This window comes from Bos grunniens, chromosome 22 (assembly GCF_055505025.1).
Source record: "Bos grunniens cultivar Pamir isolate PY7600 chromosome 22, Bosgru_T2T1.0, whole genome shotgun sequence".
Classification (NCBI taxonomy): Eukaryota; Metazoa; Chordata; class Mammalia; order Artiodactyla; family Bovidae; genus Bos; species Bos grunniens.
The window spans coordinates 47,895,156-47,908,266 of record NC_141186.1 but is presented as its reverse complement, the minus strand read 5'-3'; the positions used below and the strand labels follow the sequence as shown (position 1 = coordinate 47,908,266).

General features: G+C 47.7%; 1 protein-coding gene across 27 annotated transcripts in view; it reads left to right on the top strand.

Annotated features, from left to right (window-relative positions):
• Window positions 1–6,718: 6,718 nt before the first annotated feature.
• The window catches only part of CACNA1D (calcium voltage-gated channel subunit alpha1 D), a 347,101-nt gene continuing 340,708 nt past the window's right edge, over window positions 6,719–13,111 (top strand). For all 27 annotated transcript variants that reach the window (XR_015151536.1, XR_015151535.1, XR_015151538.1 and 24 more), the window contains exons 1-2: window positions 6,719–7,163; window positions 9,129–9,438. Coding sequence is in view for 23 of the 27 variants with exons in the window: in XM_086367471.1 (XP_086223597.1) it covers window positions 7,097–7,163; window positions 9,129–9,438 (377 nt within the window). In the remaining 4 variants the exon portion in view is untranslated. The remainder of the gene's footprint in view (window positions 7,164–9,128; window positions 9,439–13,111) is intronic.

Below are 13,111 nucleotides of genomic sequence, written 5' to 3'. Positions count from 1 at the left end.
AGAAGTCTTGATTGGGATGGAGGTGTTGGGAGGAGGGTGGCTAGTTAGAATAGTGGAATGGGGACGCCCTCCCCTACTCCACATGCTCTAGTGACTTCTAAATTGCCTTCTGCAAGTCTTTCTGTTTTCCTTGCCCAAGCTTAGGATAGTGTTGCCCCTCTTAATAACTATAGATAAGAAGTGACATATTCTTTCTGGAGTAGAAAAATGGCAACCCATTCCAGTGTTCTTGCCTGGAAAATTCCATGGACAGAGGAGCCTGGCAGGCTACAGTTCATAGGGTCACAAAGAATTGGACACAGCTGAGTGCCTGAGGACACAACATATTCTTAACTGTTGCATCAGGACTTCCTGCACCTACAAATATTTCCACTCTCTGACCCATCCTGCCCACTAGAGTTAGAGCTATTTTCATGAAGCGTAACTCTGATACTGATTCTCTGCCCAAAGATGGCCCCAGAGTAGCTATTTTTGAAGTGTGGTTTATGGAACCCCAGAGGTAAGGTTCAGTTACTTGTTGCCAGTTGCAGAAAGTAAAAATATAGGATGCCCAATTAAGTTTGAATTTCAGATAACAAAAAAATGTTTTAACATGTCTAGGTCCCACGCAATATTTGAGCATCCTGTATTTTATCCATAGCCCTCACCTTAGGGACTTTAAGATCCTTTTCAAGGGGTCTTTGAGGTCAAAACTATTTTCACAGTAACACTAAAACTTATTTGCTATTCCCACTGTGTTGACATTTGCATTCATGGTGGAAAATCAACAGCAGTTCAAACTTCTGGTGTCAATGCACTGACCCCAAAGTGCACTGGGGGACATCATGTGATACACAATCTCTGTCGTGTATTCATAGTAAAAAAAAAAAGTCAGTTTTACTAATCTCCTTGATGAAGCAGTAAAAATCATTAGTTTTATTAAATCTCATCCTTGTATAGATGTCTTCTTAATATGCTGGGTGACATATTGAGAAGCAGATATAAAACGTGACTGCTGCATGCAGTGGCTGTCTCATTTGTACAGTGGTTTAAGGTGCTGAGCTAAATGGTTGCTTGTTCGTGTAACACCATTGTTACTGACAAACTTTGGTTATGGAGACCTAAATATCTGGCAGATATTTTGTTGAAAATGAATGAAGTGAGCCAGTTACCTCCAAGAAAAATCTTGACAGTCTTTGTGCCAATTATAAAATTTGAGCCTTCAAGTGAAAATGAGAATTTTGAAAAACTTCTGTCTACCACCGAGAGCTTGACAGCTTCCCAATGCTTAAAGACTTTCTGATGAGACAGGCAGTGATAACAATGAATGTGGTTTTTTGGGATCTTGTACGATGAAACATGTCAACATTTGGAAGGTCTGTGTAACTCAGGGAGCCAAAATATTTCAATGACCGATGCATGATGTTACCAAATTCTGCATGGGTAGAAAGATCCATTCACAGTGCAATATAAACTGATTGATTTTAATAGAACAGTGTATGAAAAGTTGCATTGTTATGGTTTCAAATTCCATATTTCAACTAACCTTTAAAAGTCAAGTTTTGGTGTCATACCAAAGAAGAATATCCACAATTATCTTAAAAGGCTATTAAAACCTTTTCCAAATTCATATCCACATTAGACTGAATATTCATCCTTTACTTCAATACAAATAATCCATCACTACAGATTGAATGCTGCAGGAGATAGGAGAATCTAGCTGTCTTCTTTCTCAGCCAGACTGTAAAGAGATTGGCAGAAATGTAAGAGAATGCCATACTTCTTATTTTGTTCTGGAAACTAGAGTTACTTTCCTTTAAAAACTATGTTAACAGGTAATGATCTTATTACTATTTTAAAATGAACTAGAAATGATGTTTTAAATGTTCTCATTGTGAATTTTGAATATGGTAAATATCAAGGGAGACAATCTACAAGGCAAAAGCTGTCTGGGGTCTATGATAATCTTTAAGCATGTGAAGGGGTCCTGAGACTAAAAAGCTTAAGAATCACTTACAGGACAATGCCTGGACTGGTGAGCCAGATACTGGGGACTTGCCACCATTCCTCTCCATCCTGCTTTTGCCACCTCACTTATGACTCAGAAGTACTCCCAGGTTCCAGCCTGCTGCTGCGGCTAAGTCATGTCAGTCGTGTCCGACTCTGTGCGACCCCATAGATGGCAGCCCACCAGGCTCCCATCCCTGGGATTCTCCAGGCAAGAGTACTGGAGTGGGTTGCCATTTCCTTCTCCAATGCATGAAAGTGAAAAGTGAAAGTGAAGTTGCTCAGTCGTGTCTGACTCTTCTCGACCCCATGGACTTAGCCTACCAGGCTCCTCCGTCCATGGGATTTCCCAGGCAAGAGTACTGGAGTGGGGTGCCATTGCCTTCTCCAGGTTCCAGCCTAACCACCCACTAACTGACTTTCTGCTCATGTTCTGCTCTTGTCATTCCTCTGCCTGGAATTCATGTCTGCACCTCCTGTATCCACCTGTATGCTGCTTAGCGGGTCAGAGCTAGCTTCTTAGGGCCTGAGGACGGAAACTCATTCCGACCCAAATTCACAATCTGTTTATGGCTATATGGTGCATCTAGCCTTCAGGATCTGTTTATTTCTCTTCCTTAATTAGAATTCCTGGAGTGCAGAGGACTCAATTTTCCCTCTGTTTATATATTTTTTTACCATCGAAAAGGCCAAGTACCCTGCCATAAATTTTATGGGATTTTTGTAAATATTAGCTGACAATTTCTAGCTATATCTGTGGGCTTTTATGATCCCGTGCAGATTAATCAGAGTATTTAGTGCCTGCTGTGAGCAGAACACTTGGCAGTTGGGGGAGGGGGGCTAAGGAGGTGATCCTTGCTTAAGGACGTGCACTGTGCTTGGAGAGACAGGATTTATAGCCAAGAAGAAATCAAACAAGACACAAGAAGGTATCTAATCAAAGGAATAACCAGGTGCTGTAGGCCTTTAGGAAAGGGGAGGTGGGGGCGTTTGCAGCGTAGAGGAATCTGAGCAGGCTCCTGGGAGGAGGCAGGGAGTTGCTGGGGACTTGTTAAACAGGGAGGGTTTAGTTAGAGGTCAGCAAGGCAGGATTTTGGGTCAGAGAATAAAAGCGAGCCAGGGCAGAGTCAGGAATGAGCACAGCATGTTCACGGCCTAATGAGGAGGCTGCTGACCACGATGAAGGTGAATGGTGCAAAATGATAAGGTTGAAAGCTGGTCAGAGGAGTTTAAACTGGAGTCAGAAGGAAGGAGGAACTAGCTTTTTCTCTGTTTTAGTTAGGGAAGTGACACGGTGTTTTCTGAGCACAAGATGGGTTATTTGCGGGAGGAGGAAAGGAGATGGGGCATCTAATCAGTGGCCCAGGGGTGTGTGATGGTGAAGCCCTGGGGTATGGTGAGGACTGGGGTATCGGCGAGGTTTTCTGAATGAAATTCATTCAGGTCACCATGTCAAGAATGCCAGTATGGCGCTTTAAATGATAGTGTTATATATATAAAGGCCTAGGGATTAAAACTCCACAGTAGCATGTTAGTGACATAATTGGGTGATGTGGCTTATCACATGTGGCTGATTTAGAGATGAAATCTTTTATTCTAGACTTCCTTCATCTTTTATTGTTTCAGCTACTAAATAATTGCGTGTGTTTTGGGGCAAATTACTTAACTCCTTGGTGTCTTGGTTTTGTCATCTGTAAAATGAGGGGATTAATAAGTTAATAGGACCTGTCTCATAGCCTCATTGTGAGAATTACACGAGGTGATACATGTAAAGTGCCTGTATTTTGTGCCTGGCACATGGGAAGCTTTTAAAAAATATTAGTTGTTATTATGTATTTATTCAGGAATTCAGATTATCATGGGAATAGAAATATTTAAATTACCCAGTGGGCCAAAGCCTTCAGAACTAAGCTGAATAAAGGCCCTCAAAAAGAAGAAAAAAGAAACAAAAACTTGCTGGAGACATTGCAAAGATGGGATTCAGAAGCTGGGACGGAAAAATGTGAAAAATCTAATTCCATAAACTCATTAAGATCTGAAGTGTAAAACTGGGAAACCCAAGTCACAATTTAATGTAACTTCTCAGCTTAAACACCTTCCCTGGTTTCCACTGCAGAGAAGATAAATCTGCTCTTTTTAGCAAGCCAGCTAGCTTTCCTTCCCCAGCCTGGTGGCCTGCACCTCAGCTGCTCTGCTCTCCTGCTAATTTTTGAACACATCCTGTCTTGTACAGCAGTCTCCCTTGCCTTCAACTCTCTCCCTCAAAGCCCATTCCTCTTACTCCATTGATGCCCTACAAAATTAGTCACCTGTTTTTAATAGACTTTATTTTTAAGGGCATTTTTAGGTTTACAGAAAAATTGCTTAGAAAGTAGAGTTCCCGTGTACTTCTCTTCCCCAACAGTTTCTCCTGTTATTAACTTTCTGCATTATTGTGGTTTCTTAGAACCAATAAACCAGTATTGCTACATTATTAACTAAACTCCACAGTTTGCATTAGGGTTCACTCTTTTGTGTTGTACACGTCTATGGGTTTTGAAAATGCATAAAAATAATGTTCTACACCCACCATTACAATATTGTATAGCATATTCACTGCCCTGAAATCCCCGTCCTTCATCTGTTTGTCCCTTCCTCTTTCCTTCCCTGTCCGTTTTTTAAGAATCAGTTAAAATGTCATCTCTTTGAAAATACCTGATTTCCTCTATTATAAATCTCTTTGATGCTCACATAGCACTTTCTTCATACCTGTTATAGCGCCTGTGATCCAAATAGTGTTAGAAATACACAGTCTTTACTTCCTGTACTAGAGTGTACTTAGGTCCTTGAGGGAGGGGCTGCGCCGTAGATTTGTCCCCTGTTTCTGCCAGGTGCCTTGTGAATGCTGAGTTGTGAGCAAATAACAGGGTGGGATTTTGCAGAATAGGTCTCAAGAGGCAGAGCTTTAGACCTAGACTTCTGAAAGTGACAAGTGTACTTGTGTATTTTAAACACACTTCAGGACCTAGGGGTCCAGGATGGGAAACTCTCTGAGGGGAGCTGGTTACTCTCCTTTCAGATTTGGGCTCAGAAGCAGCCTCAGAGATGGCCCAGGCCAGTTTTCTATTACCAACTAGGCCTCAAGGCTCTCTCCTTGCCTCTCCTTGTAAAAACAGAAAAGGACAGGAAGGTTGGTTGTCCCATCCATCTTGTCCGGATGCCCTCTCTGGAAGGTTCTCCCCGCCCTCCTCCCCACTCCTCAGGTGGCCCCCAACAGCTAAGGGTGCCCAGTGTGCCTTCTTTGGCCAAAGAGCACCTTCCCTTAATTTCTTGGTTTGCGCTGAGCTTTTTGCTTTGTTTTTGCTTTTAAGTCTCTGTTCCCAAACATTCTAAAAGGCTGTAGGAACATGCAGATCAGAACCAAAGCAAATATATCGGACCTTGTGAAGTAACTAAGCAGACGTCCTTATTCAAGAGCCAGTACGACCGCTACATGAGAAATACCGGTCACGCACTAGAGACAGTAGCTTCCCCTCTGGACGGGAACTGCCATTTGCAAAATCCACACCCCCCCCTCCCCGCCCCCCACGAAATGAGACCGTGAAGGTACCATAAAACCAACTACTCTCCTTACTTCTACACGGGAGTCTGCAGTTTCTAGCAGCACTGCCTATTCCTTCAAGGGACCCAGTTTGCAAGACCTTGGAGGCTTTGACTTCCCCGTACCTGCCTCCTAACACAAGTGGGGGTGGGGATGGAGAGGGAGGGAGGGAGGGAGTGGGAAAGAGCGATGTCCTCCCCCTCCCCCAACGGTCTCAGAGCCCACAGCCAAGCCAGATCCTGCACAGGGGGATGGGGGGGATGGGGAGGCGGGGGAGGGGGCGATGGAGGACGCTTTGCAAACCAGGTTAGATCTAAAGGGGCTGTTACCTGGGGCAGTGAGTGCTCTCCAGACAGCCGGGCTCCCTAGCCCCCCCGCAATTGGAAAGAGCCGGGGAAAGGTACGGGGCTCCAGCCCCGCCCCGGAGCGGTTTGGGAGCCGGGCGGAGGCCCTCGCCACCCGAGCGACGACCTCCCGCCCGCACCTGTGTTCCCAGGGGGCGGGGCCTCCTCCAGGTGTGCAGCGGGGTAGGATGGAGCCGGGAGCCAAGGCCCGCCGTGGGAGCCTAAAGTCCCCCGGCCGCCCGACCTGAAGAAATGCCGGTGGAGGAGCGGTTCATCCGCACCCGATCTCGGCGGGATCCGCGGGCTGTGCCCGCGAGTTGGGCGGGGGGGGGGGCGGGGGGCGGCGCGCCGGGGGCGGGGGGGGGGAAGGGGAGAGCACGCCGCGGCGCCGAGGGGGTTAAGCAGGCGGCCAGCGGCTGGAGCGCGCTTAACCCTTCGGCGCCCGCGGGTCAGCCGAGCCAGGCCGGCGGGCCCCCGAGTCCCACGCGGCGGCCACCCGCACCGCGTGGGCCGTGCGGGGCGAGCCGCGGGTCGGCCTCTGATCGCCGGGGCGCAGCGCAGCCTGTGGGAGGCCCGGGGCGGGCGGGGGGAGGGAGGAGGACGCGGCGGCGGGCGCGCAGCGTCGCCAGGGCGAAGCCGGCGTGCGGCGCGGCGCGGCGGGCGCGGAGTGAGCGAGCGAGCGCCTCCGTCCCCGGATGTGAGCTCCGGCTGCCCGCGGTCCCGAGCCAGCGGCGGCGCGGGCGGCGGCGGCGGGCACCGGGCACCGGGCACCGCGGCGGGCGAGCGGGCGGGCATGGGGGGCGCGCCGAGCGGCCCCGGCGGCTGGGCCGGCATCCCCGCGGCGTCCCTCCGCTAGAGGGGGGGACCAAGCCAATTCTCCTTTGCAGCAAAAAAAAATTGCATGTATATATTATCAGGATAATATATACATCTGATCTTATTTTTTAGAAAAAGTTTATTTTGCTCCAATTTTGAAAAAGAGGGAGCGTGGGTGGCCAGCGGTTTTTTATAAATTATTCTTATTTTCTGTTATCTGTCCCCGTCCCTCCCCACCCCCTGCTGAAGCTTGACTAAGGGCAGGGACCGCGGCTCTTACCTATCGGTCACCCCCTTTACCCGTTCCTCCCCCGCCCCAACGCCTAGCACAGTGCCCTGCACACAGTAGGCGCTCAATAAATGTTCGTGGATGATGATGATGATGATGATGAAAAAAATGCAGCATCAACGGCAGCAGCAAGCGGACCACGCGAACGGTGAGCAGCCAGAGCCTGGGCACCCGCTGCCAAATCTCATCCTTGTCATGGTCCTCCTCTTTCCACCCCCTCTTCCTTCTCACCCCCCTCCCGTCTCTGATGCGCTGGTGGGTTGAGGGGGTTGGAGAGGATGCTTCTAGCTCGGTGTCATCTACATAGAAAGGGGAGATGCGTGACAACCACTCCATTCTCCCCTTCAGGCCTTGAATGTCAGAGTTAATTCTGCATTTGTGGGGTGGGGTGGCCGTGGGGTCCGTGGAGTACGGTGCCGCCGCCGCCGCCGGAGGGGCGGTGAGCCTAGGTGATTCGGGTTCAGTGTCCTCGGGCTCAACTTTCCTCCAACGCTCGCGAGCGATGGGAAGAGGGTGGCTGTGAGTCTTCAGCCCGAGCCCCCTTTCTAGCCTCTTCGCCTCCTTTCCCGCCCCCTGGTATATTAGGAAGAAGGTCTCTGGTGGCATCTGGAAAATTACAGGGTTGCCAGGTTTCACCCTTCTCGTCGGTGGGTGAAGCACTTTGCTACCCTTGAAAGGGAGGCTGGGTCTCGGAATCGCAAGCCAGAGGGTCGGATGGAAAGTGTATTCCCGCTCCCAGCGCCGCTGTGCACACGTCGGTAACCTAGCAATGCCCGGGGAGTCACAGCCGCTGTGGGGCTCCCCTCCCTAGCTCGGCCCGGGCACCACGTGCAGTTACCACGCTGCCGGCCGGCCCGGCTGGGTCGAAGGAAGAGGGTGCAGCTCCTGGCCAGCCCTCTTCACTCCTCCTTAGAGGTCGCTGGAGTCCCCACAGCTGTCTGTGGGCTCACATCTTTCCCAATGAGCGCTCCCCAAGGTAAGACTTGGGACGACTCCTCCCCTGGTTCAGACCTCTGCTGCCCACTCCTGTGGACCCCTCTCAGGCTGCTAACCAGGCAGACCTGTGCTCGGCTCTGACTCTCCCTTGTGCTCTTTACTTAGCAAGAATTGGTTTCACAAATGCCCATCCCTCTCGTTGTGACTTCTGTCTCAGTAAGGAGGTTGTGACCCAAGGCAGGCAGGTTCCTGGGAGACCTGCCTGGGTCCTGGCCTGACCCCAGGCTGGAGAGGGCTTTGCACATGAAGCCTCCTTGGGGTTCTATCCTGTGTGTACTTGGGTCCCAGCCTATGCTGAGATGGTTCCTGTTTAGGCCTTGAGGGCCCCTGACATAACTCAGCCTGTCTCTTCTAGGTGTAAGGATGCAGGCTGCCTGCCTTGTCTGTTTCTCTGGTTGCTGGTTTGGCTGCTGCGGCTGCAATTTAAAATGCAAAAAAGCCCTAAAGATGTTTTCTGTTTTCGGAAGCCTGTGGAGGAAATGAGTCCCAAGCATCATGAATTTTCATTTGCAGGAAGTGTCAGTGCATAATCTAGGTATTTGTTATGGGGCTCTTGGTATTGCCCTGGTGCCAGTGGTGCCAGTTTTTATTTATTTTTCCCATGCTGAAAAAAATGCATTTGTGGCTGTGGAAAGATGTTGGAGTAACACCCTGAAAATGATTAAGACTATTGAATTATTGCCACTGCTTTTTTTTTTTTTTTTTTGGTGATGGTAGTTATTTTGGAGGAAAGCTGTGGTATATATCTGTTAACTCACTAGAGATACACGGGTTTTGAAAGTCAGAAAAGATGTGGAGTATAAGTGGAAATGACCTCAGTTTGTCTGAAGGAAGGCACTGAAAGACTTCTTGTTAAGATATGGATGTAGAGAGGTACTAACCCATTGGGCGAAATGCAGCGGTCGTGTGTTATTGACACTTTGGGCAGAGCTCAGGGACTTTCTTGCTGCTCTGGCTGACCTAACCCTGCTTCTGAAAAATAGAATATGAGGTTTCCAGTGCAAACATGGGGATGATTTCCCTGCTCTTCTTGATGGGGAACCACTTCAGCTTTCTTCTGACACTGGATTCTCATTGTGTCATTTTTTTTTTAATTTTTCTTTTTCCTTCTTCCCAGAGGCAAACTATGCAAGAGGCACCAGGCTCCCTCTTTCTGGTGAAGGACCAACTTCTCAGCCGAATAGCTCCAAGCAAACCGTCCTGTCTTGGCAAGCTGCAATCGACGCTGCTAGACAGGCCAAGGCTGCCCAAACTATGAGCACCTCCGCACCCCCACCTGTCGGATCTCTCTCCCAAAGAAAACGTCAGCAATACGCCAAGAGCAAAAAACAGGGTAACTCGTCCAACAGCCGACCTGCCCGTGCCCTTTTCTGTTTGTCTCTCAATAACCCCATCCGAAGAGCCTGCATTAGTATAGTGGAATGGAAGTATCCTTTTATGGGGGAAGTGTTTCTCATTTTCTCTTTTACCATCTGTTCTTTAAAAGGATTTGTTGTCTGGAATGGCACTTAACAAAGTGATAGCACTTTGGAATGTGAGCAACAGAAGCCGTGTGTACAGGGTTTCATGGTATATAATTTCCTATCTCCTCTGGGTACAGAAGGGTATCTCTCTGGGTAAATTTAGGCTACTGTGTGTGTGTGTGTGTGTGTGTGTGTAGTGGTGGTCGGGGGGGCAGGGAATGACAACCTGAAACTTACATTAACCTTTGGTCATCTGACACTAGATGGCTAGTTGAAATGCACCTTTGCTTTTTGGCAGTGGTATGAATTGAACCTATTGCAAATAAGGTATGCTCCTTAAAAAATAAAACTCTACTAGGAATAAATACATTTTTGACCTTTAGTGGAATTCTTCTCATTCTGATGTTTGGAATTTGCTTTGGATACTCCAATTAATGCTAAGGTTGCTTGTAGGTCTGCCATTTGGTGAGTCTGATTGTTCAGGTAGCTACAAATATGAACATTTGCTTCACAGGGAGGGAGCGATTTGGTCATCAGTGCTATGATTTCCTGGAATTTCCTTTTGACAAGTTCCAAAACAGCATTTGAAATGTGAGCATGAGGGAGCCTGTGGAGGGAGAGGTTTGTGTGTGCCTCTTCTTCCAAAGCCCGTGTGAGTTAGCGCCCAGGCCTCTCCGTGGAGGAATTTGCAGTTGTTGCCTTTATAAAAAAAAAATTCTGTATCCTTGGACTGGAGTTACATTTCTGGGTTTCTCCTTTGTATTTTTAAACCTGAACTCCAAATGCCCCAGGCAGGTTATTAGGGCTCAGATCTTGGAAAACTGGGGTGCATTGCCTGCTCAGCCCCTCCCTTAACCTGGAGGCCAGGCTCTAGTTCCTGCCACCCATCAGAAAAGGTTGACTGAGGTCTTCTTTCTGAGCAAATAGCTTTCTAATTAGTCAGATGATTCACTGGTTTGGGTAAAGCACAGCATTTCCTTTTCCCAGAATTATATTTGGGGTCGACCCGGGCCCTTGAGCAGTTCCTAGGCTTGGGAAGGAGTATGTATGTAGGGCTTTCCCACCGAGCCCGGGTCAAGAGGCCATGCTCTAAAGAGAGGATACTGGTTACCAGCTGGCTGGCGAGTGGAGCTGGAACCCCCTTATCATTTGAGTGCCTAGCGAGGCAGTCTTCTGTCTCAGCTGGCTATTTTCTGTGCTCACGGAGAGTTAAAATGAGGTAACTGTCTAGAAAGGTTGTAGAGAGAGTAGCCCAGGGTAGGATTTGAGGGGTTTTCATGTGCGTTTCCTTTCCAGAACAGATGTCTCTTCTCCAGCGGGTGCTGCGGTGTCTCTCACATGGCTGGGGTTGTGTGGATGTGTTTTTCTGTATAGGTTCTTTTTGAGTCTGAGGACTGAACGCTGGTGTTGGCCCAGGAGGGAGTGGGATCCACAGGGAGGGGGTGTCCCTCAGGAGGGGTGGTCTCTCAGCGACATGGTAGGAGCACTTAGTCAGATCGTACTTAGTCACAAAGGTCTCCTCCCCCTCAGGTTGGCTTGACGTGACTCTGAGTAAGCAGAGACCTCTCAGTGGGGTCATTAATTTCATGCGGAGTGAGGTGGGAGGCCTGGTGCTGTTTCTCTTTGTGCTCCGTAATTTGTATATAGTAATTTATGTGAACGGAGTGAACTCCTGGATGGTGCTGCTGACTCCCTTTCCCGCACCACCAGACACGTATGTGCAGGAATTAGGGGCTGTGGCTGCCAGCACAGGGAGAAGCCGCCCTGCAGACGGGAAGCGTTTACAGAAGAGATTCTGAAACGATATGTGATGTGTTGTTTTCAGTTGACAGTTTCCTTTAAGTTCTGGGAGCAGGGCATAGACAGCCTTCTAAAGTCAGCTGTGCCAGGCTCTGTCAGCACTGGGTGAATGAGTTTTTTGAACCTGCTGTTTGTTTATACATGCAGGCAAGGCAGTATGTCCTGCACTTGGGGGAACAAGGAAGGGAGATTTAGGATCAGCCCCATCTATTTCTCTGACACTGTTCTGCTTGGCTTGTCAGAATCTTGTGGCAGAAGGAGAGGATCCAGCATTACCTGCAATCTGAAACTTTTTTTCACTGTGATGAAAAAAGTAGTCTTTTGTTTGGTTTTCCTAAATAGCATTAGTACTTCTCTGATTTGCTGGTTTATCATCTAGGTATCAGGAAATTTAAAAGGCAGAATGGTGATGTGGGAGATGGAAGAGGCAGTGAGTGTGTTTCCATATAGGATGGCTTTGGGGCAATTGACTTTTTAAGTTTTAGAAGGAATTGCCAAAAGGAAAGATGAAAAGGAGTTTCTCAAGTCTTTTTAAAGTAGATTGCCTTAAAGTTGGATCCCTACATAAGATATTTTGTAATACTAGGTGAGTTAAAAGAATGACTATGAGGGAAGGAAAAGTGTCTTGAAAAATAAGCCCATCAAATTAGTAAGGAAATAACATCATTCACATCCATGTTTCAGTGAGTGTTAAAGTCCTTCAGAAGGTTGAGGTTTCATGAAATGCAATGGAACAGAGACATGAGGGGTCTTTATTTCCTTCAGCATCTTTGGATTTTCCAGAAGGAAGTCCAGGTAAATGCAGAAAATCTGTGCACGTCCTCCCAGCTTTAGGACTTGGAGGTGTTGAGTGAAACTGTGGCTTTGCCTTTAGTGGATGAGTGTTTGGGAGAAACAGTGCTGTACAACCAAGCCTGGAGTTAGGGATTAGATTGGTGCTTGTGAAACCTTGCATTTGGAAAGGCTGAAAACCAAGAGAGGAAAAACAGTCATTTTTGGCAGATGTCAAATTTTGTATTGCCAGTTTTGACAGTGTCTCTTAATAACACCAGAATGTTTAAGCAAGTATCTGTTGAGGCTGCTCACAGAGTGATTCTTCCAGACAGACCCCTGAGATTTAGAAATGTTAAATCGAACTCTGAAAGTGTCTGGTGCTGATTTCTTATGGCCTTGTATTTGATTTGTTTATGAATTGAACACAATAACAACACATTATAAACAGAGCTACAGTCCAGCTCTAATCTGAAACAGTGGTAACTACTGATTAGTAAGGAAAGCAGAGGAGGGAGATGAAGCCTGACTCGCTTGTTACAGGATTGGAATAGCTACGAGACAGTCGCAGGTGGTTTGGAAAAGGTCCTCGGTGACTTGTCCTGTTCTAGTCCAGGCAGGAGATCCAGGCGGACCTGGCCAAGAAGAGCCACCAAGAAAATGGCTCTAGCACATGGTGGCAGGGATTTGTGAAAGAAATTTGTCTCATAATGATTTTTCTTTGTGTCTACAACAGCCAGGAATTTAGCTTTCTAAGGCCCTTGTTGCTGTGAAAACGACACGAAGCAGAAACCTGGTTCACACAGTGCCCTAATTGGATGGACTTTTAGGTTTTCATATAGAATGTCCAACAGAAGGATGAGTGTAACGTAATCCTTACCACAGAAGAAAAGGACTCGTGGAGAGGTCATTTGATAGGAAGATCTGCTGTGAGTTGACCAGTGATGATTACTGCTGCTGGAAACCTCATCGTCACAGCAGTCATTTGAATAAGGATTTGTGTGTAAGATTGTCATTTAAAAAGCAGTTCAAGATGGTGTGATTGAGAGTGTGATGAGAGAGATGG